General features: G+C 41.9%; 2 protein-coding genes across 5 annotated transcripts in view; one reads left to right on the plus strand and one right to left on the minus strand.

The window, feature by feature from the left end:
• Positions 1-837: 837 nt before the first annotated feature.
• The window catches only part of NOS1AP (nitric oxide synthase 1 adaptor protein), a 371,378-nt gene continuing 345,175 nt past the window's right edge, over positions 838-27,040 (minus strand). For 2 of the 3 annotated variants that reach the window (XM_051999131.1, XM_051999132.1), the window contains exons 11-12: positions 12,103-12,433; positions 838-5,340 (exon numbers count right to left, since the gene is read on the minus strand). In XM_051999131.1, the coding sequence (XP_051855091.1) occupies positions 4,830-5,340; positions 12,103-12,433 (842 nt within the window). In that variant the 3' untranslated portion in view covers positions 838-4,829. Of the gene's footprint in view, positions 5,341-12,102; positions 12,434-15,799; positions 15,954-27,040 lie in introns of those variants that run through there. The other variant, XM_051999133.1, reaches the window with a different exon arrangement.
• Positions 15,496-19,721, plus strand: SPATA46 (spermatogenesis associated 46). Of its 2 annotated transcripts, XM_051999141.1 has the most exons (5): positions 15,496-15,672; positions 16,203-16,440; positions 17,267-17,346; positions 18,308-18,421; positions 19,086-19,721. In XM_051999141.1, exons 1-5 carry the CDS (start codon positions 15,624-15,626, stop codon positions 19,619-19,621), a joined length of 1,017 nt encoding a protein of 338 aa, XP_051855101.1. In that variant the 5' UTR covers positions 15,496-15,623; the 3' UTR covers positions 19,622-19,721. The 2 variants fall into 2 exon arrangements, with proteins under 2 accessions (XP_051855101.1, XP_051855103.1); XM_051999143.1 differs by lacking the exon at positions 15,496-15,672 and having other exon boundaries at positions 16,344-16,440; positions 17,164-17,346.

Raw genomic sequence — 27,040 nt, forward strand, 5'->3', positions numbered from 1 at the left:
GAAGAATTCAAGGTACACGAGATATAATTTTTTGATTGTGGCCAATGTAGGGATTTGTTTTGCTCGACTATGCATGTTTGTTATGAGGATTTTGTTTGGTTTATTTTGGTTTGGTTTTCAGTTTTGAGTGGCAGAGTGAGTGGCTCCAGGGTTACCAAAATGAGTAGAAAAAAAAGGGTCATTGAAGTATTTTTTAAAATGCATGGAAAATGGCACAGGCCTTGGAGTCAGAAAGACCTGAGTTCAAATCCAGCCTCAGATATTTAACACTTAGTAGTTATGCAACTCTGGAAGGCAATTGCATTGCCAAAAAAACAAATGCATGGAAGAAAACAAAAGCAAGGTTCATGAGAGATACCCACACATCGTACAGATGACCTTTGGAAATAATATATTAAATTTGGTGTGTTCTTGGAAAGCTGCACATGCAGATTTGTGGCTGCATGTGCAATCTTCTTTCTCTGCCCTACTTTGCATAGGGAAATGCTCATCTTACATGGTGTTAAGTTCAGAACAAAATAAATAAATGGATGAATCATGAGAGGATTAAATTAGATGATCTCTTAAGTTACCATTCAAGTGAAAATCTGGGATACTATGTGATCCTGGCAGGGGCAGGAGGATAGGAAAGAGCAGCACTCTCAATTACCTACTCATTGGAATGATGAACCATGGGGTATCCCATAAGACCTTCACCTTGCTATGAATGAGGGAACAATGAATTATTTCCTTTTTCATTTTCCTTACTGTGCCTGCCATTTGAGAATGAAAAATGTCTTTATTCCCCACCCCTTTAGCTTCCCCCCTCTCCTTGAAAGAAACTAGCCAGTCCCATCATTGTCAGGGAAAAAAACCAAACCCTTTTATTGTGCAATCAGCTGCTTTCTACAGAAAATTCCTAAAAATATATAGACTCTATAGAAGAAATAAATCTGATATTTTTTATTTCTCTCTACAACTGAATCCAACCAACGATTTTCACCCACCCTCATCCATTAAAAAGATCGGATACACATCTGTCTATATATCCACATATATAACACATATACATATGCTTCCACATGAGCAATATACATTTACATTTCTTTCTGGGCAATGTGTCAGAGTGGAAAGATTGCTCTAACTTGGGAGTCTGGAGGCATGAATTCCAATCTTGACTTTGTTATCGACTTGCTCCTCCCTTCCTCTCGGTCCTTTCTTTCATCTATACAACAAAGGAATCAGACTAGAGAAACCCTTAAGGTCTTTTCCAGCTCTGACGGTCTATGTCATATAGGCGATGTCTGGAAAAGCTCTCATCAGAAATGTTTCTGAGTTTGAGACTTCGAAAGCTCTCTGTGTGGTCTATACAAACCAGGCCATATACGTGGATATGCAGACCAAAGTGGGCGGAAAGAGTAATGGGCAACGGAAACAGTCCGTGTCTTATCTTCCTTTGTTTTTGAAGACTTGAGAATTTCCCTTTGCATCCTTCTCTTTCTCTCTCTAGATCACCCTCCCTCTTAAGAAGCCGGGCTTCCAAAGCCACCCGAAGAAGCCCACTGGCTGCATTAGCCATTTGCATAAACTTAGCTCCTTGGTTGGCAGATGACCGAGCCGAGTCCAGGAAATCACTTGGTAATTTGGGTAGACAAGGTGACTTGATCTAGATGTCTCTCTTCATGTTTGGAAGTTTTAAAAAGTAATTGTTCACACTACATATAATCGATCCTTCAAGAGGGAACCTGCAGGTTCCAGACTTGAGTCTCTGAGGGTCCTGATGAGGTAGATAAATACCCTGTTTTGCAAGGGAGTTGGGAGAAGAGGATTTCTAAATAGAAATAGAAGAGCTGCTTGGCTCCATTAATTCTATGTCTTTGATACACTTGTGTGGGAACCCTTATAATGACTTTAATGACAAATGAAGACCAAGACCAACAGACCCTTACTGGCTCAGACTCCAGTCAAGAGCTGGGAACATCAGAGCAGGCATTCTGTGGTTACTGACGGCAGCTTTGGAATGGAAGAAAGGTAAGGGACGTGGCTTCCAAAAAAAGCCAAATTAGTGTTCATGGCCTGTGCTACTATAGTCTCTGGAGAGAAATGGGGCTAAGGACGAGATCACCAGGAGGGCAATGTCCTCATTGCTTTATTTCTCAGAGATGGCATGGAGGATCAAGGCTCAAATCAGGAGGACCCGCAGGTAACAGATCTGCAGTCCCCTGAGCCGAATCAGGAAATCTAAAGTCATCAGTGAGACTGTATGCAGGGGACTGCTCTGCTCAGGGGTCTGGCCCCACTGCGTTTCTGTGACACTTTGAGACTAAATAAGGCTATGGCCTGGATGTTTGGATTCTCTAAGGCACTCTCCAATAGCTGTCCCAAGCCTTGAATATACAAGAGAAGGTCCAGACCACTCTCCTGAGGAGACAGAGATGAGGTTTGTCCGGGGATGGGGAAAGCCCATTCTGTTTTGGGTTGGAAAGGAAGCTGGAGTGGAAGGGCAGAGAAAGTGGATGAGAAATCAGCATTAATGGTGATCAAGACAGAACAAGAGGCAGCCCATTCTCCAATAGCCTCTAACTTTGCACACTTCTTTGCCTATGGCCGCTTTGCATTATAAAGCAAGAAATGGCATTTGGGGAAGAGCAGAGAAGGCTGCAGCTGTTGCTTAACTCCTTCAGGAAAGTCAGCCATAGAGGCAGATGAAAAGTAAATGCAGAGCAGAGGACAGGCAGGAGGAAGAGCTAGGTTAGCCTGGAGCTCCCAGAAAGCTCTGCCTTTTCTCTGGATGTGAATCCCACCTGGGCCCCTCCCTAGAAAATGAAGCCCTCCTCCATTGGGAAGCCTGGTTTCTTCTTGATGTGCAAGCTGCCTGGCCAGGGCTCACCCCCTTACACGGTCTCTTGGCCATGGGAAGGCAGCACCCAAGACTCCTGGTGGGAAACAGGAACAAACAGCAGGTTAAACTCAAAAGGAAGCACCGATAACCAGGGATAGTTTCTGTGGGTCCTGGAAGCAGGTGGAAAGTGTGAGCCAAAACCCTGAAGAATCTGAGGAGAAAACAGGACTCTAGGAAGGCCGGCATTTGCCAAAGGACTTGGTTAAAAGTAGTTTGGCAGAGGATAAAACCATCCTAGCAATGATTTTCCATCTGTCTTACATCTTACTCCAATCCTCCTCTCACATACTGTGCCCTCACCTTTGATTCTTAAAATACACATAAATACGCTTACTTATACCTTGCTTGAGGTTTCACGTCCTCTCAGCCATGTCATTAATATCAGGACCATCCCAGAAGTGCCAGAACAACTTTCCTGATTTCCTTCCATAGTTCTGGATCCTAGCAGCCGACCTCGCTCTTCCATCACCTTTTGGCACCTAGAGTTCCAAGGCATTTGGCCATAACAGGACCTCACAAGTCAATTCTTCGGTGGACCAAAAAAGTGATTCAAAAGAGCTCGTTCCTGCAATTTCCCACCAGGATCTGCTCAGCCCTGTTTCCATTCACCTGGGGAGGCAGGTGCTGTCTTCCCTCATGGGGAGAGCTTAAAGCAGTGGTTCTCAAACTTTTGTTTTCAATATCTTTATCCTATTAAAAATTATTGGGGATCTCTCCAGAGCATTTTTGTTTATCTGGATTGTATTTATAGACATTTACCATATTGGAAATAAAAACTATCTTTGAATTTGTAGACCCTCTAAAAGGGTTTCAGAGATCCCCAGGATTCTCTAAACCATACTTTGAGAACCACTGGCTTAGAGGATAATGAGGGTCATCAAGTTTCCAATTAATTATCTCGCCCAAACTGGAAGGGGCCACAGGGAAGGAAGAAGGGAAGAAAATGAGCAGCCTTAGGGTCATTTCCAAGTTCTACTACCCTGGGAGGATTCTGGTCAATGATCTGTGTGACTATCCCTTGTGGCAAGCTAAATAGGGCAGGCAGCTCAGAGGTTGGCGCTCAAAGCTAGCAAATAACTTCCCTAGCTTCCTTCTCTTGTTACCTGACAAAGTGAACAGAGATAATGAGGGGAGAGCGGACTATGGGCTCCCCGCAGACCCTCCCCTTGGCTACCATTTACCTGGGGCTCAGTATGTGGCTTTCAAGGCAAGCTTAGCCATCATTAAGCCAACCAGTCACTGCCCTGTGGACGTGATTGCAAACGCCTGGCCCCACACAGGTGAGACCCCCATCTCCTATGGTAGAATTCCCAGGCTGCACCTGGAGATTGACAGGCACTGGGAGGTACGGCCGCCAGAGGGGAGTGGGGGGAAAGGAGTCCCAGTGTCCAGCAGAGAAGTGAGCTGCATTCCGGAGACAGGATTCTAGAGATTCTTGTTAGACTGGTTTCATTTCCTGGGGACTTGTGTATGCCTCGGAGTAATGAAGTGTGGTCAGCATGTTACCGGGGGTTACTACCAGAATTAATAGGACTTTTATTATTATTAAGTATCATTTGTAAATCACAGTGAAATCTGCCCTGCTCCATCATCCCAACTGTATGTGTGTAGGTGCAACAGGGGATGACTGGGTGTAGAACAGCATTGGAGAGATACCAAAGAAATGAGGGGGACTACAATGTGACAGGAATTCTTACCTCCTCCCCCACCTCCACAGGAGACAAAAACCATCTAGACACAAGCAAAGCTACTACTAGGCTTCTCAGGTCTCGGAGCTCCTGGGCCAAGGCAGGATTTTTACCTGGTAACCTGAGAGTGCCTTCAAAGGGAGAGGGGGGTGGCTGAGACAGGACCTCCCTGGACAGTGGGAAAAGAAGGCAGGGACTTTGTTTCCCAGATTTAGAGGAAGGACCGTGGTGCTCCTTTAGGGGGCAAGGGGATGGAAGATCTACTCAAAGGACAGGAGGTCTGGGTGAGGTCCCTCATTGTCAAGGCTGGTGGTCCTTGCCCGAGGCGGGGGGCTGCCATCTTCCTGGGGCTCAGTCAGGCTGAGAGGTCCAAGGCTGAGTTTGAGGGCATTTCTTTCACTGAGGCTGGGGGAGGAAGCCCTTCTCCACTCGGTCGTCCTCAGCTTGAAATCACTCTGAGAGTCTTTGTGGATGAGATCCGGCACTGACAAAGGGACCTCTCCGTTGGGCAGGGTCTCACCCCCTGGCACTGTCTCCGTGGAGCTCTCTGGTCCCAGATTGTCTTCTGAGACCGGCTCTCCTAGGCTGGGCACTGTGGAAGGCGGCTCCTGGGGTGGCCCAGCCAACAGCTCTGCCCCATACTCCAGGCTGCTCACCACAGGCTGGGGTGAAATCAGCATTTCTTGGGGACTCTTCAGGGCCCGAGGGGTGCGCTTCTTGGTCACAGGAGGCGGCGGATCGAGGCGGGGGAATGCTTCCAAAAGAGCGGACCTACCAGGAAAGCAACAATAAAGACGCATTTTCAATAAATCTCTTAACTTACTAGTGTGTCATATCTGCCAAGGGACTTAGCCTCCTGGATCCCACTTCCCAGAAGTCTCACCCATAAAATGGAGATAACAATTACACTATCTTCCCCATGGAGTTTTTGTGAGAAAAGTCCTTAGGATTACAGATTTTAGAAATAAAGAGACCCTTAAAAACTTAATGTTGACTTTACATATCTGAAAACTGAGATCCTTTGTTTATGTAAATGTGAACTATTATTCTCTTCCTCCTCCAATCCATTCTGTATAGCCCTGTCAAAAGAACCTTTTTGTGCACAAATCTGGTGGAGTCACTTGTCTATTCAGAAGTCTTGGGTGACTCCCTACAGCCCAGAATTTCAAAGTCCTCTGCTGGAAATTCAAAGTTCTTGGGGCCAATCTACCTTTCCAGTCTTATCTCCTGTTGGGACCCCTCAAACATACTGCTCCAGGCCATCCTGGACTACCCTGCCCCACGAGCCAAGCTTGCCCTCAAAGGCTGGTCCTCTGAGCAGCTTTGCTTGGCGTGACCCCAATGTACCACCCGATTTTCCTGCCCATTGTAAGAGGATGGCACAATAAAGAGGTAGCTCTAGGCTCAAGTCCCATCTAGGACCCATGCTGACTGTGTGACATTAGAAGGACTGTCCCTGTAACAGCTTTCTGGTTGGTCTCCCCATAAATGGTCCTCCTAAATAACTAAACATCAGAGGGATTGGGAATTCTATGTAGTGGTTCATAGTCATATCCCAGAGTTCTTTCACTCATCCCAATACTTTTCGTAGGGTTTTCTTGGCAGTCACTGGACTGGTTTGCCTTTCCTTCTCTAGTAGATTAAGGTAAGGGTTACACAGCTAGTGAGTGTCTGAGGCTAGATTTCAGTCAGGTCTTCCTGACTCCAGATCCATACCCTCTTTCCTGATCCACCTGGATGCCTTCTTGAAGTATAGTAGGTACTTAATAAATGTTGATTGACTGATTATAATATTTCTAAAGTAGTTCAGAAGTACTTCATGGTTGTTGTGAAAGTCAAATACTATAATTTTGAGACAGAGAAGTGACACAGGAGATGGAGCATGGGATTTGGAGTTAGAAAGAACTGAGTTAGAATTCTTCCTGAGATATTTACTAGCTTTGTGATCCTGGGCTTAGTTTCCTAATCTGTAAAATGGGAATAATAATAGCATATCCCTCACAGAGTTATTGGGAGGGCCCAATGTATATAAAGTGTTTTGCAAACTTTAAAACATTACATTATATAATTGTGAAATATACTATATAAATGTAAGCTCAAATCCATATGGCCCTCTGTTTGAGAACAGGGTTTGAGAACCCTAGCTACAGTCCTACACACAGCTGTATGACACAGAACTCAGGACAATTAAAAGACTGTCTCTGATGGACAACTGGACAACAACAACAACGAGCCAAACATTGGGGTATGTTCTGGAGATATAAGGCAAAACAAATAAAAAAACTAGCCTCTGATCTCAAAGAGCTTAGTCTATTGGGGAAGATGATGTGGAAACAACTAGTACAGCAGCTACCACATAGTAGGCGCTGAACAAATGCTTGCTGATTGATTATTTTTAATGTTTATGTTTCCTCTTTCCAACAAGAACATGAGTTTCTCATGGGCAAGGGCTGCATCTTATCATACTCTAAAATTATTAAGAGACATGTTGAATTCAGCAATTCAGATGGCTGCCATTTGGAGGAAGGCAGTCACTTTTCTATAATCTACCTGAATTGTTCCTTACTATACTTGGAGAGTTATAAGGGAGCTGGAACCTATCCAGAAACAACCTCCACTAGCACTGGCAAACTCACAATAAGTAATGATGCTGCCAGTCAAATCACAGACACTCAAAGGAAGATCAGGGGCATAGTGACTGAGAGAAAGAAAATATGTGAAGGTGATCTGAGAACTGACTAGGACTCTCCACCCTCCCCCACCTTTGGGGAGATAGTAGAGAGGGAATCTGAATAAAAATAAATTTTTAATTCAGAGCCTGTTTAGGCGCATAAAAGTTCAGAGATGAATAAAATGTCAGTGATTATCAATGCAGATTTATAAGTGAATAAGCCTTCCATCGATAATGCCCCCAACACAAGGTCAAAAAGCCTCCACTCAAGACTCCAAGTGGAAGAGAATTTACTATCTTTAAAGGTCATCCCTTTCACTTTTGGAAGTTTAATTATTAGCAATTTTTTTTCTTGAGCTGAAGTCCACCTCTCCACAACTACATTCTTCCTAAGTAAAAAAAATCTTGCCCTATTTCCACATGGCAAATTTTCCAGTACTAAAAACTAGCTGCTTCTTAGCCTTCTTTCTTCTATGCCATATACCTCTTTAGGTAATTCTAATGATTTTCATCTCTTTGATCAAATCCTCTCTCATTATGCTGGTCATGCTCTCAGAATCCGGATTGTTTCCAGTTTATCAGTGTCCTTTCTAAAATACATTGCCTACAACTGACTACAAAACCCCAGATGTGCTCCGACCAGTGTAGATTACAGTGGGACTCCCTGAGAATTATAGGATGTCAGAGGAAGCATCCAGTCCAACCCAGAGTTGAAAAAAAAATGCTTTCTTTGATGGAGCTAAGTATTTGTCCACCCTTGGCTTGCAGACTCCCCTCAAAGGGAACTACTGCCTCTTGACACAGTCCATTCTAATTCTGAGCAGTTCTAATATTTAGGAAATAATGCTTTATAGGAAACACTTATTTACTGTGCCTCTGCAATGTCTATCATTGTTTCTAGCCTTGTGAACCAAGTGAGCAAGTATGATGATACCCAGCAAAAATTATGTTTTTTCCAAGTCTCCTCTTCTCTGATGAACATCCCCAGTTTCTTCAACCAGTCCTTATAAATTATGAACTTAACTCATCTGACAATACTCTTCAGGACATTTTCCAGTTTACCAATGTCTTTCCTAAAATGGGAGTACCCAGAAATGAATGCAGTATTCCAGATGGTCTGATGGAGGCAGAGCAGCAAATCTATGACCATCTTCTTTGAAAATCAATAGGTGAAGCTCCCTTTAGGGAGTTTTGCTTTCTTCAGGCCCCCTTCTGCAAGGAGATCTGGGATGTCAAGTGATCACACAACAAAACTAGCACTGGCCAGGAGATATGAAGGGGGTGAGTATGACCTTGATTGCTATACTGTAAACAAAAATTTTCTTAAACTACAAGGAATAAAGGTGGGAAAAGGAGCCAAAATAGGTTTTAATGTATAAACGTCTGAATTTCTGTAGAGCCACCACTAAAACATATAACTATGTGATGAAGGTTGACAGGGAAAGGCTTATGGTAGAACAAGGACTAGCATGAGTGAATGGAAAGGAGAGGATGAAAAAGTCTTGACAACTGACTGGCTAAGAAAAATAAAAGGGAGGGATGAATCCAAGAGAATTCTAGGGTTATAAACTTGAATAGTCTTGGAAGATGATGGCGTTCTTATTAGAGACAGGGAAGTCTAAAGGTGGAAAGGATTTATGGGGGGGAGATAAGGGAGAGAAATAATGAATCAAGTCTCCTGACTCAGATAAATTATATTATAGCCATTAAAAAGTAGGCATTTGTAGAAGTCACTGCCAGGGATCTTGAAGGCTTTCTGAAAGATAGAGAAAGATGATATAAGAATGAAGATGGGTAATTCCAAAGGAAATAAAAATACTTCCAAAATAATTCCAAAGGGAAGAATAATACTGGAAAACTACCTGATAAGCTTGATGCTTTCTCTGGCAAAAATACTAGGCATGTAAGTGAATGATGAGAGTATTTGGGGGGGGGGGGAGGGAGTGATATAGAACTTGGATCTGAGAGACAGGTCGATTTCTCCTTCATTTTAAGGATGAGAAAAAGCAAGGTTCAGAGCTGTTAAATTCCAAGATTTTCCAGTAATTGAGAAGCAGAGCCAGGATTCTAATGTAGGTCTTCAAATTCCAAAATCAGTTCTCTTTTCTGTATGGTACCCATCAAGTTCAATTTACTAAAAATAAGTCATATCAGACTCAACATTTCCTCTTCCTGAAGACTAGCAGATCAGAGAAATACTGCTGGGTTTCAGCAAGGCATTTGGTGAAAATATGGACAAGATGGAGAAATTTAAGTTGAATGATCATACAATGAAGTAGATTCTGAACTCTTTGAAAGGACATACCCAAAGAGCATTGTTTAATGGATCTAGACCACCTTGAAGGGAGGTGACAAAGCATGGGGCTCTGTTTTCTGCCCTGCTCCACACATCAATGACTTAAATGAAGGTGTAGCTGTCAAGGAAAGTTAATAAATTAGATGACAGAGTCAAGATTCAGTAAGACAGGCTGGAATGATGGACTGCATCTATCAAGTTGAAAATTGAGAATGATAAATGAAAATTCCTGCACTTGGATTGAATTAAAAAAAAAAAAAACCTACACATTAATAGTTGACATTTATGTTCTGTTTTAGGGCTGCCATGGTCTCATTTAATCCTTGTAGCTTGAAAATTAAGAATGATAAATGGAAATTCCTACACTTGGTTTGAATAAAAAAAAAAAAAAAAACAACTACACATTAATCACATCAACAGTTAGTATTTATGTGATGTTTTGGAGCTGACATGATTTATTATTATTATTTTTTTTTACTGAGGCAATTGGGGTTAAGTGACTTGCCCAGGGTCACACAGTTAGGAAGTGTTAAGTGTCTGAGGTCACATTTGAACTCAGGTCCTCCTGACTTCAGAGCTGGTTTTCTACCCACTGCGCCACCTAGATGCCCTTCAATTAATTCTTAGAGCTGAATTGGTGTGCTTGCCTTTTCCAGGGCTCGGTACCCCATCTTTTCCTTCTAAACATTTGCATGGCCTGTCTTCCATAACTGGAGTACATTTTCTCCATATTCCTATGTCTCAGAATCCTATCCCCACAAGGTTAGTTGAGTTCGTGTGCCATTTCCCTATGGTAAGCCTTTCCAGATCCATTTCTCCTTAAATTATCATGAATATGCTTATCTATTTGCAGTGAATCCCACACCAGTAAAATGTATAGCTCTTAGAGAAATGATTATTAAATAATTCATTGTTTAATATCGGGGAGATCCTGGGCTTTTCTCTCCCTGAAACTTTATTCTATGTTAGTCTAAGCTAGCATCTGAAAGACATTGTAGATGGATGTGATAGCTCAAAGCCTCTGAATACATGCCTTTTGATACTGGATGGGACTTATTGCCCCACCCAATGAGAAAACCTTACACAGAATTTAATCTAAGGTAAATTTTGGTCCATAGTGCCAGGTCTGAGCAGAGATGGATACTTTTTTTTTTGTTTCATTTGCCCTAGGTGGGTAATTAGCATTTATGAACTGTTTTAAGGCTGACATGACCTCATTTAATCCTTCTAACTTGAAAATTAAGAATGATAAATGGAAATTTTTGTACTTGGGTCAAATAAAAAAAAAAAAAACAATTGCACACTGATAGTTGGATAAGAAATAGGTCTCTTTGCCTAAGACTGAGTGATCAGTCATTTCTCCACATTCTTATTAGAAAAAGCCCACCTTTTATTATAATGTTCATTTTCTTATTACTTGTTAACCAATCAGAGTTGATTGCCAACTTCAAGAACACCCACTCTTCCAAGGGCATATAAGCCTTTAATGGTTCTATGAAAAGGGTCTTTGGCATTTGAGAGTGCCATTGATCCCTTTTATTATCTATTGTTAGCATGATTAAGAAAATGATTAATTACCCAGAAACTAGGTCTCTTGAACTTTTTCTATGTCACAGCTTCTTAAGAGCAGGAACGGATTTTCATTTTCTTTTGCTCCCATTGCCCAGCTGGATTGGTACATGAACATAAGCATTTTTGTTTGTTTAGATGTGTGTTTCATGATTTTAGAGAGATCTCAGGGGAGAACACCCCCATTACTAGTGAAGATGATGAATGTTCCGTAATTTATAGCTTTTAAGAGAGTGGCCTAAGGTCACACATTCATGATATGTCAAAGGAGGGCCTTCAATCATGGTCTTTCTGCTCTGAACCTGGGTTCTCAATCCACTTAGTCATGCTGCCTATTTATAGATTTTTTTTTCATTTTTATTGATGAAAAAGCTGAGCTCCAGAGAGATTATGTCTTACCCATGGCCTGAGCTAGTGAGTGACAAAGGCCAGATTTAACAAAGTCCTTATCTACTGCACTCTCAGATATAGGATAGAGCAGATGTGGCCAGATGGCATTGAATGTGAAATAAACTTGAGAGTTTTAGTGGATTTGGTGTCTTAGTTATGAATCAATGGTATGACAGGGCAGCCAATAAAAGCTAATTGAGTTTAAACATCATTAAAAGACACTATACAAGAGCAAAGTCAGGATGGCGAAATAAAGGTAAGAAGTTAGTTCACTTAGTTCTCCCAAATTCTCCACCAAACAACTTTAAAAGTACCTCAAAACAAAATCTAGAGTGACAGAACCCACAAAAAAACAGGGTGAGATGATTTTCTAGCCCAAGACAACTTAGAAGGTTGAAAGGAAATGCATATCTCACTGCAGATGAAAGCAGAGCCCAGTCCTGCACTGATGGTACCCCAGTAAGTTAGTACAGGCCATGGGAGTGGGGCTTGGGGAAAGGTGACTGAATCCATAGCGGCAACTTCCAGAGCTCTCGGCCCATAGAGAGTAAAGGGGTTGAACAACTATTCAGAAGGAGGTTACGGGGACAGTTTGCTGGCAACTCACCTTTCTTCTTCTTGCCAGCTTCCTGATGGAGCATCATCCGGAGCAGACAGTGTGGCTCCTGCATTTTTGTTGATCTCCATCACTCCTGCAGTGTTCCCGAGATTCCCTGGCTCTTTCCTCCTCAAGAAATCATTGACCTTGGCTCCCACAGCCTTCCCTAGGTTCTTGAGATGCTGGCTGCTGCCCACGCGGAGCCCCGGCCCACTCGGTTCCATGGGGCCCAAAGCTGTTGAGCTGAGGGCAGTAGACTTGGACAGGTGGGGAAAGGAACGGCTCGGCTGCAACTTTGGTGTGGGAGCTGTGTTAGAATTCTCAAACATGCTTTGGTCAACTGGGAACAGAAATGGATAAAGAAGAAGGTAGGTAAAGGGGGAAATGGGAATTGAGGAACAAAAACTCTTTTTTTTTTTTTCACCTGGATTCAATAAACCTCATCTCCCTTACTCTACTCTTTATATCTGCATAAGCAATTTTCAATTTTTCAACTTCTAAAAAGCTTTGGAAATGCTCAGGAAAGAGCTGACTAGTCTCTTCCTAAATTCTTTTAAATTCATAGACTAGCTATATGCAAAATAGTGACTAAATCCATAATCAATATATTGTTTAACAATTAATTTTTAGAGTTCCAGAGCTTATTTGTAGATATTTTCAACGATTTGGATCTGAATCCTCAACAGTCTTCTTGGCTTATTACTTCATAGATGAGAAAACAGGCTTAAAAATTGTTCAACTTTTCATAGGTGGTAACATAATTCATCTGGGAGTTGTATCCAATTCCTCCCATTCTAAAGCTACTCCTCTTTCATTGTACTATGTTGCTTCGCTTTAATCCACACTTTTCAGCTCTATTAATTCTTTTCAACCCTCCATCTCCTGAGCTTAGCATTTCAGGAGAGAGTGGGAAACAGAACCACTTGACATGTTCATTCATACCACCAGACCTTGGAAGCAGTTAAGAACTTAGAAAGGGATGGAAGATGTTATTGCTATACCACAAAATGTCATGACCACTTCTATCCAATTATGTGACTTATCACACATCTGGGTGATGGGATGGGAGGGCTAAGGAGGACCAGGAGACTTTTCTATAGAACTCTACCCATGTACCCACCCTATCCTTGTTTATAAGCATGGAATCGATAGGTCGATAAAACAAAGACTGACTGGTCCATATTAGCTAGAGTCTAGAGGTTGACTGTTCATGCCTGTTGACAACTAAAGAGGAGGAAGATTGCAGCTGGTATTTATAGAATCTCAGAGGTACAGCAGACCTTAGAGGCCAACCAGTCCAACCCTCGCCCACTTGGGCTGCTGGTTTCTTGGGGGAGGCGGGCAGAGCTGTGCGTGACCATTCCAAAGTGGAGGGAAATTTATGTATTGCATTTTGATGGCTCACCTACACTTACACAACCCCCCAAAAAATATTTTCTTTTGCTTTATCCATCTTCCAGCGAGGCAGACTCTACTGCCCCTCCAGTTTTATGTAGCACTCATTCTTAGATATTATTAGAGATTTATTATTGAAGATTACATGGGTTTAGGGATCATTTGACCTTGAGATTAGTAACTGAGACTGATCAACAAATTTCCTTTCTCTGGGATTGAGTTTAGCTGAATTAAATTACTACCTCTTAAATGGGAGAAGTAGGGGTGGGGGGCAAATGGGAACTGAGAACTCCATGATTTTTTTTTTTTGAATGAAAAAAAAAACTGAGCATTATGAGAATTTAAATTGGTGTGGCTGGATTGTCAGCCTAATCGTGATTTTTCTGCGAGGTTGTACTGCTTCTATAATCATCACTTGGGCATTCTAACCCAGAGATGATTAAACACACAGGCACAGGTAGAATTCCTGGGACTTGAGGACTGGATTCTCCACCCATATATGCTAAATGAATCTTGTTCATCTCCTGAAGGGGAGATTGAGCAAAAAGTTTCTGGGATCCTTAACCTCCCTCCTTTTAGGTGGCTGTACCCCACTGAAACTTTCTCAGAGAAACCTACATTGTGATATATTTTTCATTTAGATGTATCTAAATTTATATTACAGAGAAGGTTTCTCTGTCCTTGGCTGGTGGGTAGAGTGGGAGTCTACAGCTTTTCCCTCTCACAAGTTTCAGGCAGCGGTACACTGTATCAACTCCTCTGGACGAGCAAGTTTCCACATATCAAGAAAATTCAGAGGGGAAAGGATGGTATAAAACTTCTCCTTCAGCAATAAGAAGCTTCCTACCTTTCACTCCTTTAACTCCTCTCTAACACTGTCCCCTGAACTTGACTCTTCAGAAAAGTGGTTGGAAATAGGACTATTGTAGGTCCCATCTTTCATATCAAGTAATTGGGAAGAAACAGAACCTTTTTCGGGAGGGACTCTATCCAAATCACCTCTGAGTGTATGGATGGGAAACTTGCTCCATCCAGGCCATAGTCAGTCTCACCCACACACTCTACATGGAATAAGTCTTTAACACTCTTCAACAATAGAGCTTGACTGCTTCCTAAAGGACCCAACAACAGGATGGAGAAGCTGAAACTTTCTTTTCCTCCCAGTGTGGCTGTGTCATTTGAAGTTCTTTAAGTCATCAGGCAAGCATAGCTAATTGAAGGGAAGTACCCCCAACAAATATAAAGCTCAAAAATTAGAAAATATCGCTGAGTTATCGATTTGGATCTCTGCTCCTCTCCCATAGACAGGAGCCTGCTCACACATGACATTTAGATAGAACATCACCGTAGTCAACTTAGACCATTACATACTACCATTTGAAATTCAAATTCAGTTAAGCAATTATTAAGCACCTGCTAAGAGTACTATACTAGATACTGGAAATCAAAGGCAAATATTAAATGATCCCTTAGTCCCTCCCCTTGGGAAATTTACATTCTATTGGGAAGGGGGGATAACTGTTTTCTCTCCCATTTATTAAGAAGTTTTCAAATAAAGCCCATTGTATATTATTTTCTAATGAGTTCATATGCATGTATGTGTCTTGTTTCCACATTGAGAACACCAGTTCCTCAGAGAAGATCCCATATCAGATTTCATGGTAACTCCATAGTGGGCTTCAAATGTTTACTGAAATGCATTCATTCTATGTAAACAATTGAGTTTACTGTATATTCTGGAATATTCCAATACTCTCAGCATGGAGGTGAGCTGGAACTCTTTCTGAGTTCCTTCTCTCTTCCAGCAGCCCAGGAATCCTTTCGAAAATCATACCTGGGCAAGTCTAATATATGTGTCCTGTGGGTAAATTCTGGTAGCCTTTCTGGACTATCCTGCTGGGAATTATGATTTTCCCCCAAGCCACGACATGGATCGACTCCCCCCTCCCCTCGTGGTCTGAATGGTACTAGGCCAAGTTTCCTTGACAACAACCATATAGATAATCAACAATCAAATTTGGGGGGTGGGAGAGAAGGCAGAGTACAGCAACAGCATCGTCTCAGCCAGGACATCCATGGGCATTGGCATGAATCAAGGAAGAGAACACAGAAGCTTGTCCTCCTAAGATACAAGAATGTCTGAGACAACTCCCCAGAGGCACAGGGCTCCAGTGATTATTGGAGGCGAGAATGACTGGACCTGGGACCAGGCTTCCCTCCCCCAGCACCACCACACACAGCATGCACACAAAGGGGCAGAGAAGGGGGCATTCTGCAGCATGCGTCACCGGCGGGGGAAAGGGTGTCTTACCTGACCCAGACAGGGGCTCGGAAAGCAGGCGGGAGAGAAATGAGAAAGAAAGAAACATTGTGTGAAGTGACCAGTACAGGAAGGTGTTAGAAATGCCCCTGAGCCTCCTACACAGAGATGCCAGGGGGAACGTCTCAGGCCAGAATGGGGTCCTCCTGCCAGGAGCATAATGGGAATCTCAGAGATGACCAGCTCAGTAAATGACTGGCCTGTGGCCACTTTGCCTTTCAGCATTTTCAGAGGTGGGAGCTTCTCCCCCATTATATTTTAGAGTGCTTTAACAGCACTAGGTTTTAAAGTGATGTCAGTGGTGGAAAGTGAATAGAAAAAGGGGGGAAATGAAATCCCAGGTGCTCCAGGCGGCCTCAGTTTCATTTATCAATATCTACCTATCATTTCCTAGGATGCAAATCACGGCATCCTAAAATGTTCCACCTGGAAGGAATGAGAGGTCATCGATTTCAGCCCTTCCTTGTGACAGATGAAGACAATGAAGTACAAAATGGGGGGATTACTTGTTCAAAGACACACTGTTATTTGCTAGCCAAGCGAGGCCTGGGATCTCACCCTCCACTCCGTTATTCTTTCCATTGTACAATGATGCCTCGAATGACAGTGCTAAGACAATCCAAGTTTCCAAGGTAAGCCTTGATTATTTCCACTACAGCTGCTTCTCAACTGGGAATCCCAAACAGGAGTATTTATTATATTACACACTCCTATGGTCTCAGTGAAGGAATATTTCTCTCACTACTTTCTCACTGGGTAGGCCCCTAAAGAAATACAGAAAGATTAATTCCCCCTTTCTCTCCTACTCACCTCTCCTCTCTTCCCCCACAGGCAAACCCACACACATTTTCACATGCTCCATACAACTTTGTCAGTCCCTTCTCAATAGAGACCATGGCTTTTCCATATATCTCCGCCAGTATAACTTAGCACACTGTCGTGCATCCTAATGGATGACCATGGTGAGAAAAAAAGATAGCCTGGAATAGAATGTTTGAGTTTATTTTATTTTTTAAGGGTAGGGAGGAGGGGATAGTAAGAAGGGAATTAATTAGGAAAAGGCGATTTGGGGGGCGGGGGTGGGTGAGAAGCAGTGAAGTGACCAGAGAAAGATAAAAATAGGAGGACATCAAAGAAGGTCCTAAGTCACCATGATTTTTATTCTTCCTTGGGTGATATTGAGGACAGACCCAAGGTATGTAAAACTTACTTAGAAATGGTAGGATCGAGTGAAATAAGAATTTAGAGTTAGCTGAAGGAAAGTGGGGATTTAAATCTTCCTTTGGCTAGCAACTGGTCCAGCTGTGCTGGCAAGTGGAATCATGTGACCTTCTTATGATGTCAAATGATCTCAGAATGTTTATCGCCTGGACAACACAACTAGCATCTAAGGAGGAAGAGAAAGCTATCTCCATAACTTACCAAGAGTCAGAACATGGAGAACTTCTCTCTCCTTAGCATTTCAGGACCACGGATCTCTTCCTCTGCCATGAATACTTTTCCTGATATTACATCCTCTCGCGCAACCAGCTTACCAGGTAAACTATGGGTGAAGCTAGGAACCATGACTTTATCTTTCTTTGAAGTACTTTATTAGCCCCCCTGGCTGATGTATAGGACTAGAAACTTAAAGGGTCGAATTATTCTTCTACATGGGTGGTGGGTCATGGAAAGTACCAAATGGTTAATATTGTTTTCGCTTCTATAGCAGGGGTTGAACAAAACATATCCTGTCAATTTTCTGTAACTTTTTATCCCTTTAGTTTGTATTGATTTCCAAAATGAAACATGTATTTTCTTAAAATGATTTACCACTCTAATCATCATGGTATGTTCTGGCTTTGGTTAGATAAATTACAGAGAAATCTAGCCTTTGAGTCCACCATCTAATGTGAAAAATCTTATTGATATGGACAAAGAGAATATGGTTTTGGCAAACCAATGAGTGGTGGTTGTTTTTTTTTTTTTTTCCTCATGCACCCCTTGGTTATATAAAAAAGATTGTGTTACAAGATCAAAAACTGCTATTTGTGTATTTAAGCTTAATCAACTCCACTGGGCCAACAAGGTAGAACGCCCAGTACTTTAATCCTGACCAGTGGTCATCTTTTTTGACTATGTGTGAGGTCTCTGGGTCAGAGGACACTGAGTTCAGGATTACTTAAAACCCGGCAGTATAGAGGGCTTCACGCATACAGAATACAAGAAGGGCTTGAGAGAGAGGGTGGACCAGGAGGAAGAACAAAGTTGTCTCCTTTACCCCACCTGCTCTTTCCTGTATTTCAATGAAATGGTCCCATTCAGAAATCTCCTAGAACATCATTTGAAATGGCCTTGCCTCATTGCACTGCATGTTCGTGGTGTCATCTCAATCCCAAGAGATCATTTGGCAAAGATGAGAACAAAGAACCAAAGAGGAAGCTCCCCCCGATCCCGCTGGATGTTGCAGAAGGGCGACTCTCCACTTAGCTTACCAGAGTATTTCCTTCTGTCACTCAGACATCTCAAAGACTCCTGGACCTGGTGAGGTGCCCACCCCTGCTCAGGTCCTGCCACCCCAGTACCAATGCAGTGCTCTCCGGCATGGGGTACATAACACGGTGTTCTCAGCAGGTGAGGTCTTCCCCAACCGTGTGTGTGTTCACATAGACAGAGCTATGTAGGTGCATGTATCCGTGTACATCTATGTCTGTGAAACTGGAGTGAGAGGGCTGCTCCCGAAGGCAGGGAGGTTGAGAAGCTTTGCCACCACAGGCCGTGTTTTCCGCTTCTCTCTCTAATCCTTTTATTCTCTAACCCTTCACCCCTTGACTCCCAGGAATCAGGGTGAAGGGAAAAAGGTCAGCGAGGGAGGAAAAATTAATTGGTCATGAAATGTAAACATTGCTAGTGTAAATGCTGAACATGGAATTGTGTTGCGGGCTGCCTTCTGGGTGGTGTGTCTGTCTTCAGGGGAAGGGTTATCTCCAGGGAAGGACTATCTCAGGAAGCGGCAAGATTCGGCCAGGTCACACGCCAAACTTTCAAGATCATTTGCCCAAGATTATGACTATTTTGCCCCAGAGACTGAACTGCTGTAACACTTAACCCACCTAAAAACAAACCAAAAAAAGAGAACAGGTTGAATGTCCCAAATTGTTCTCCCAAATTCACCGGTGCTTCTCAGACCTCCAACTCACTTCCTCTACTGGGGACACCCAGCCCCCAACTTTACCAAGCCCAGAGGGATTCCCCAAGCACTAGAGGCTTAGGTTCAGCTCTTTTCTTCCCTTAATAGACTGTGCCTTGGGGGACACACCAAGCACTGAACAGCTGAGGCGGAATTGTACCATCTACCGGCCCTGGTTCTCCCCTTATAGCTACTTTGTGTGCACAGATAAAGAAAGTCACTTGGACACCTACAGCTTCCCAGAGGTACAACGGGATGAGGGCAGGGAGGGCAGGGGGGACACTGGCCAGCCTGAGGATATGGCCGAGAGCATCTGCTCTTCCTCCTCCTCCCTGGAGAACGCCTGTCCCCGGGAAACCACCAAGAAACCCAGACCCGGCCTGGACTCCAAGGACTACATCACATCCCAAGACATCCTGACAGCTTCCAAGTGGCACCCCGCCCAGCAGAACGGCTACAAATGTGTGGCGTGCTGCCGCATGTACCCCACGCTGCACTCACTGAAAAGTCACATCAAAGGGGGGTTCAAGGAAGGCTTCAGCTGCAAGGTGTACTACCGAAAACTCAAAACTCTCTGGGGAAAGGAGCAGAAGGCACGGCCAGGGGACAGGGTCTCCACCAGCAGCTGCCAGACTTTCAAGTAGACTTACAGCAGCCCATTAGATCAGACCAAAGGAAAATACAGGGGGTTAAAAACTATGTTATGTCTAAAGAAGTGAGAATAAATCAAAGTATTAGTCACAAGCTGGTATTAAGTCTAACCATATGGTAATTTCTCTGTCCTGATGGTAGCTGGGGAATGATACATTTGGTTGATTTGGAACTGGTTGAAAAAAATAAGATTCCCCAAAGCAGTCATTAATACATCAATGTCACATTGGAAGGGGAGGTCTTTAAGGAAGTGCCCCAAGAATCTCGGATTCATCTGCGACCCAAGCTTTACCAGTTATTTAAATGGGTATAAATGGCACATCGCTTTTGGTTGGATGACAGACTCGAGACCCAAAGTGGCTTCACCAGTTTAGGATAATGGGCCAAATGAAATTAGATGAAATTTAATAGTGGTAAATGTATTCTGTTATGAATTTTAAAAATCAACTGTATAAATAGAAGATAAAGGAGATAAAAGGCTAGAAATAAGTCCTGTACAAGGATGCTGAGGGCTTTAGTTGCTACAAGTGAGCCAATGGTGTTTTATAGAAATCACAAAAGTTAATGCAATCTTAATTTGTGGTAACAGAAACCTACTTAATGCCCAGAATGAAGGAGGTGATCAATCCCTGTCTCCCAAATTACATTTCCTCTACTCAGTTCTTGGTGTTTCCATTTCCCAACTAGATTCACCTAATCTTGGGGATTCCTGCAGGCTTCATGTTTCTTTAGTAACTTAGGTCACTAGAAGACCATTTATTTCTCACTCAGGCCCTGGAGTGATCTAGTGATCTCTTATTGTCACAGCATGAGGGGAAATAGACATTTTTGGTGTTTGGGGTAAATGTTCTTAGGACCGAATGCCATCTCCTTATAGATGGAAAAAAATTTCAGCTACTTCCTGGAAGAAGTAATCAGTTGGACACTCTAGTTTTTTGTAAGGATGGGTTTTTTTCCCTAATTTTTTTGTGTGTGGGGGGGGTGTTAAGACAATTGGGATTAAGTGACTTGCTCAAGATCACTCAGCCAGTATTGTGTCTGAGGCCAGATTTGAATTCAGGTCCCCCTGACTACAGGGCTGTGTCATCTAGCTGCCCTAGGATGAAGTCTTCACATCTGGAAATATTTCTTAGTAAAGTAAATGATATGAAAATGGGTATAAGCTCACTGTACTGGGAAAGTGAGAAAGCCAATCCTATCTCATCCCTTATGAACCTCACAAGAGACAAAATTATCTAGGCAATTAAATTTGGTTCCCGTAGAGGGGAGCAGCACGGCCAGGGAGAGGTTTGTGGGGTACTTCCAGATTTTCTCTCCAAGGCAACTTTCCAACAATTTACTTCCCCATTCCCTGGAAGAATTTACCCCTTTTTAAATACCATTAAAGTCTCCTCAGAAGGACCTTTGATTTTCATCCATTTTCTCAGTTGCTATTGGTGATTCACTTGCCTAGATGTCACCAACCACTTTCTCTACAGCCAGGTCTTTATTACAATTTTTTCCCAGGCAGGCCAGCCTAAGATTGACTATTATAAAAGTCAAAATGTATTATATGTAATTAAGTGAATATGTATACACAGGCAATAAATAGATCACCTGGGCCTGGAGCCCGGATGAGTTGAACTCAAATCTATCTACAAACACACCAGTTTGTACAACCTTAATGAATCAGTTTGCCAGTTTCCCCATCAGTAAAATGGGAATAATAGCATCTATGTCCAAAGGTTTTGTGAAGACCAAATAGATCATTATAAAGTGGTAAGCATATAGTACATATAGTAGATGCTTATGGATGTTATATTCTATACATATGCCTGTACATATGTGTGTATATGTGCACACATACATACTAACATGCACCAATATATGATTTTTTATTCTTTCTCACCAAACACCTTTCCTAGATGGGGAAGGGCAAAACCTAGAAAATCCTCATTTCTCATATTATCTGTTTTCTTCTGGTATTCAAATTGGGTTCCTTAAATCATGCTCCTGTCAAATGCAATGAGAGTGACAAAGGCTCAGCCTTAAATTTCATGAGTTACAATGTGAGGTACAATGCTGGCCCAAGAGTCAAGAGCTAAATTCAAATGCTGCCACAAACTCTACTGTTTATGACGCTTTGGGCAAGTCATTTAACTAGCCAAGTGTTTGTTCTTATCCCTTGGACTCAAGATTTATGATCCTCTGCGTTAGCCTAGTCGTTCTTAAAGTGTGTGATCCAGGAACCTCTGGGGGAACAGGAAGTCAAATTTATTTTTACAATAATGAATGTGATTTCTTATATGGCAGATATAATCCACATAAACAAAAGTTCTTGGTGGAGGATTCTCAATAATCTTTAAGAGTATAAAGGGCTCCTCAGACCAAAAAGTTTTAGAACTATTTAGCTAATTCATCCCAGAGAAATGCTAACACTGATTATGAGATGTCTAGCAAAAGTACATTTCCTGACCACAAGGACTAGCTATAGGATCCTGAAAAAAATCATTAAATCATTTTTATACATACTCTAAAATCAAAATAATTACTCATAATGTCGCTTCCATTCTCTAACCCTTGTTAGTCACCTTAGTACAATATTAAATTGGTGCAGTACTTAGTCACTTACCCTTTAGAAAGGTAAGTTTGAAGAAATCCCAATTTTCTCATCCAGGAAATGGGGAGAATACCACTTGTACGACTATTCTTCAGTATCACTAAATCGTGTACAGAATCGCAGAAAGTCAGAGGGATTTCAGAGGTCATTTAGTCTAATCCTTAGCTATATGGGGATTTAGAACTGGAAGAGACCTTAGAATTCATCTTAATTAAAACCCATTTTATAGGTACAAAGACTGATTTCCTAGATAGGATAAAAGATTTGGATCAAAAGTCTACTCTATAAGTTTTTTTTTTTTTTTTGGGGGGGGGGCGGGGGGAGTTTCTGTTTCATTTAATAAGATGACATTGGTGAGCCACCTCATAGGGCTTTTTGGCAGCAAGCAGCATGTAAAAAATAAATAGATGCCATAGGTTGTCCTCCTTGGCCACCTCTTACTTTTGAAGCAGAAATCTTAGCAGTTAATAAGGCTACTATTCTGCCTTCAGAAGCAAAGTAGATACAAAGTCTCCTACTCTGCTGACCTACTTTCTGCATCCTACAAGAAAATCAGTAACTTTTCATTGAAACAGTAAATACCTGCTTCTCCCCAACCTAGACTAGGGCACTTTTAAGCAAGAAGGCTACTGTGAGTTGATTGGGATTTTTTCTACATCTCTCATTTGTTTTGGGGTCTCTTTGGTAAGGGGGAAACATCTTCTGAATTGAGGAATAATCCTTTGCTCAATCTGCACATTTAGAATTGACTCAATGTCTGGAGTTTTCTGATTTCACAAGGGTGAAATCAGTGTATAATAAGGACCTAATCCCGAGCAAATGCATTGAGTTGCAGAATTCCTAGAATGATCTCCAATATTCTAAGAGAAACCCTAGGTCTTTGCCACACTTCTAGGAGGATACCTAAAAAGTCTCTTTGGAAATTAAGCAGGTCTCTGCTCTAGGAAAACATATCACAAGTCCAAGGTAGATGGCAGAAGCAAAGAACAAAATGTTGTGTGTGTGTTTTAAACATGGTGGTAATTATAGACTTTCTTTTCTTTCAATTTTCTTCCAAAAGAGCAATCTTTTTCTTCCTTTCTTTCTTTTCTTTTTCTTTCTCTTCCTCTTCTTTATTTTCCTTGATTTTTTTCTTCCTTTCTTCCCATCCTTTCTTCCTTTCTTTGTTTCTCTTTCCTTTTTCCTTCTTCCTTTCTTTTGTTCCTCCTTTTTCTTCTTTCCTTCTTCCTTGCTTTTTCCTTTTTCTTTCTTCCTTTCTTTTTTCCTCCTTTTCTTTTCCTTCCTTCTTCCTTTCTTTTTTCCTCTTTTTCTTTTCCTTCCTTTCTTTCTTCCTTCCTTTCCTTTTCTCCTTCCTTTCTCTTCCTTCCCTTCCTTTTCTTCTTTTTCTTCCTCCTTTCCTTTTCTTTCTTCCCTTTTTCCTTCCTTCTCTCTTTCTCTCTTCCTTCCTCTCTTTTTTCTTTGTCAGTGATGTGATGAACAGCATGAAATTTAAGAGTTTTTGCAGTGTCATTCACTGGTTTGATCTTTGTCAAGTATGACTACAGTGTTTAGATGAGTGACTTGTACAGCTGGGTACACATACTTCCCAAATGAGAGTCATTGCCCACATCTCAGCTCTTCAAAATTTGAATTGTAAAAGAGCCACTATTAGCCTGAAAAGGATAGCAGTATGGTGCATTGGTTATCCTTGAAGTCAAGAAGACTCAGGTTGATGTCACTGCCTCTTAAACATGTCTTCTACTTGAATCCATGAGCAAGTCACCTTACTCATCAGTTGTCTTAGACATATGGTCCATAAGTCAGAAGACATGAATTCAAATCCTGCCCCAAATTCTTCTACTTGTGACATCTTGGGCAAGTCACTTAACTAAGTGTCCTCTCTTCTCCTTGGCTTCAAGATCTATGATCCTAGCCCAGTAGTACCCAAAGGATATGGTCCAAGGAACTCTGTGATCATTACCAGATCATCACTTGCCTCCAAGCAGCTCACTAAGACAGTATTATAAAGGAGCTCTGGATCAACAACATTAAAGGGAGGTTCTACACTGAAAGAGGCTTCCATTAGTTAAATGGAAAATAGGGACTACATTCTCTTCCTCACCAAAAACCCCCAAACAACCCCCTAATACTTGAAGGCAAAACACACAATATAGATTAGAGCAAGAAGGAAAGGATCTTCAGTCATTTCAGCCAATCTTTCCACTACACAAATTTTTAAAACCCTGAAATGTGATTTACACAAAATCTACAATAGGAAACAAAGCCTCCGATTCCAAGGCCTTTTCTCCTCTGTTTATAAACAAATGGGAATAGATGTTATCATCATTAGCTTCATTACTAAATTAGGCTTATGGACTCAGAAGGCCGTTAAAGTTATACCAGTAGCAACTGAAAATATAAACTTGAAAATATAATATCCTGTGCTAATGTGATTTTGATACTGTGGAAACAGCACTGAGTCCAGAGTCAAAAGGATCTGGATTCAAATTCAGATTCTGACTCTGCCACTGGCACGGGGTAAATCTATTGCTTCTGTTGACCATCCTTATAGGAAATGAGTCACTTATCCCACATTGCCTGACTTTTAGGAAGGAGGTTAAGAAAGGAGGCAAGTAAAGCAGAAGAGTAAGAAATAAGAAAGGACGACAGAAAAAGACTTTAGAAATAAGAAAGATTTATTTAGCAAAAGCCACTAGACTGGTGACAACATCCAGGGAGTAAGTGCACTTACAAGGACAGAATAATTTCCCAGAGAGTTGAGTCAATAGAGTTAATGATACAACAGTTGTAGCAAAGGGAAGAAAGGGGAAAGGATTTGGAGGGGAATAAATGAAACACCAATTCAACCCTCAAGAAAGCAAGATCAGTAGATAGTAAGGCCAGAGAGAAGTTTTACAGACAGTGCTGAGATTAGCAGGAATATAATTACACATTTACAATTCCAATGTACAGTTGAGGTGAGCAGAGGCTGCCTTTCTTTCTCTGGCCCTGTGCAGTAAGTGCCACCCACTTCTGAGGGGTCTGGGAGTTCACAGCCTCTGATCATCACTGATACAGGTCCATACCCAGCCCCCTCCCCAACCAACCCCAGCCCATATCTCCTCCATGATGTCACAGAACTAAAGAATCAAACAGGAAGAACAAGTTAGAGCAAAGAGCAGGAAAGGAGAGGGAGTGGGGGGACTCCACTGGAATAGGAGGTGTGAGATGTTCCAATTCTTTTCCTGTCTTCCCCAGCTGAGGGTTGAGCAGCTGAGGCCATCTTGATGCATTCTGCCTGTGCCCTCCCTAGCTCTGAATCCAAAGACACTCCCATTTGGACACACAGTAATGGTCACCCATTCTTCAACATGCAGGCACTCATATAATTCATGCTGTGTAGGATACCAATATCTGAATAGGTACCATATGGAATATCTGGGGCTAGCCCAGGGGATGGGAGGAAATAGCGTAAAAATTGACTGAGAAAAAGGCATGGAAGTCCTCCCTGGGCCAAAAGCAAGAATCTAAAGTTATTTTCCTTCTAGAAACAAGCTCAATTCTTCATTTTTATTCTTCCTCTCATTGAAGCAAAAGGTTTGAACCAGTAGGAAGAAATTTATAGTCAGGTCACCCTTTCCAAGATAAAACAAGTGTTCCCACTGGGGTCTTAAGGGTGTAGCTGCTAGCTGGAACCCAACTCCAATCCCAAATAATCAGCAGCTACAACACTAATCCAGTTTTCAAATCAGTGGGACAATGGGTCCTCTCAAATGCATCATCAGCAAACATTTGGAAATCAGAAATGAAGCAGGGGAGTGAAAAGATCTTGACAGAGTCAGAAAGCTCTCTCTGGAGAGAGATTGGTGTTGCATTGAGAACTAGGCCTGCCTGCTTCCTGTACCACCTCTATTGGGTTCATTCTTCTTTCCCCTCCCTCATTTTTTTCTTTCTACTTTCCATTTAGTTTTGCCTTTACCAGCCTATTTCTATCTATAGTTGTCTTCTCCATATAAATTGGGCACTTTCTTGTTCCATCTATATAGATATATTCTCTCTATATATACATATCTATAGTGTATATGTTCATATCCACATATCTACATATTTACACACATGTACACCTTCAGGTACCTTGGGCCCTATAATAGCTTGCCTACGGCCTGCCTTGCCAACACAAGCTTCTCTTACAACACAGACTTGTCCATTCTGCCACCTTCAGCCTGCTGGCCCACAGCAGGCCACTGACATGATCAGACCTCTTCCCTCTATTTACAATGCTCTCTGATGAGCAAATACTTAGTTTCTTTCAAACTACATGTTAAAAATACAGTTATATGGAGGACAAGAATAGATAGAAACTTCTTTTTCCTAACTTACAAAGGAAACCTAGGTTAATGATATATGATTTGGGACTAAAACATCCTTGTGACCAATCCCTTCAACAATTCTTGACCTCTAAGCCTATAACTTTGCTGTCTAAGGCGTAGGACAGAAAGGGCTCCTTCAGGAAAAATTGATGGAATCCAATAAATCCCAGTTTTCCTTCAGGCTTTTTCTAAATTCCCATTAAGAATTACCAGTACCATCTCACTACACAGAGAAAATAACGGGAGCTTTTTCTTAATACTGTTCCTCTAGTCTTCCAATATACAGTTCTCATGAGGTATCGAATCCATCCCTCAGTTACTCTAGATCATTGGTCCTCAAAGTGTAGTCCAAAGAACTGTTGGGGTTCTGAAACCCTTTTAGAGGATCTACAAATTCAAAATTATGTTTTATTTCTAATATAGTAAATAGCTATAAATATAACCCATGTGAACAAAAACTCTTT

This window comes from Antechinus flavipes, chromosome 4 (genome assembly GCF_016432865.1).
Source record: "Antechinus flavipes isolate AdamAnt ecotype Samford, QLD, Australia chromosome 4, AdamAnt_v2, whole genome shotgun sequence".
Classification (NCBI taxonomy): Eukaryota; Metazoa; Chordata; class Mammalia; order Dasyuromorphia; family Dasyuridae; genus Antechinus; species Antechinus flavipes.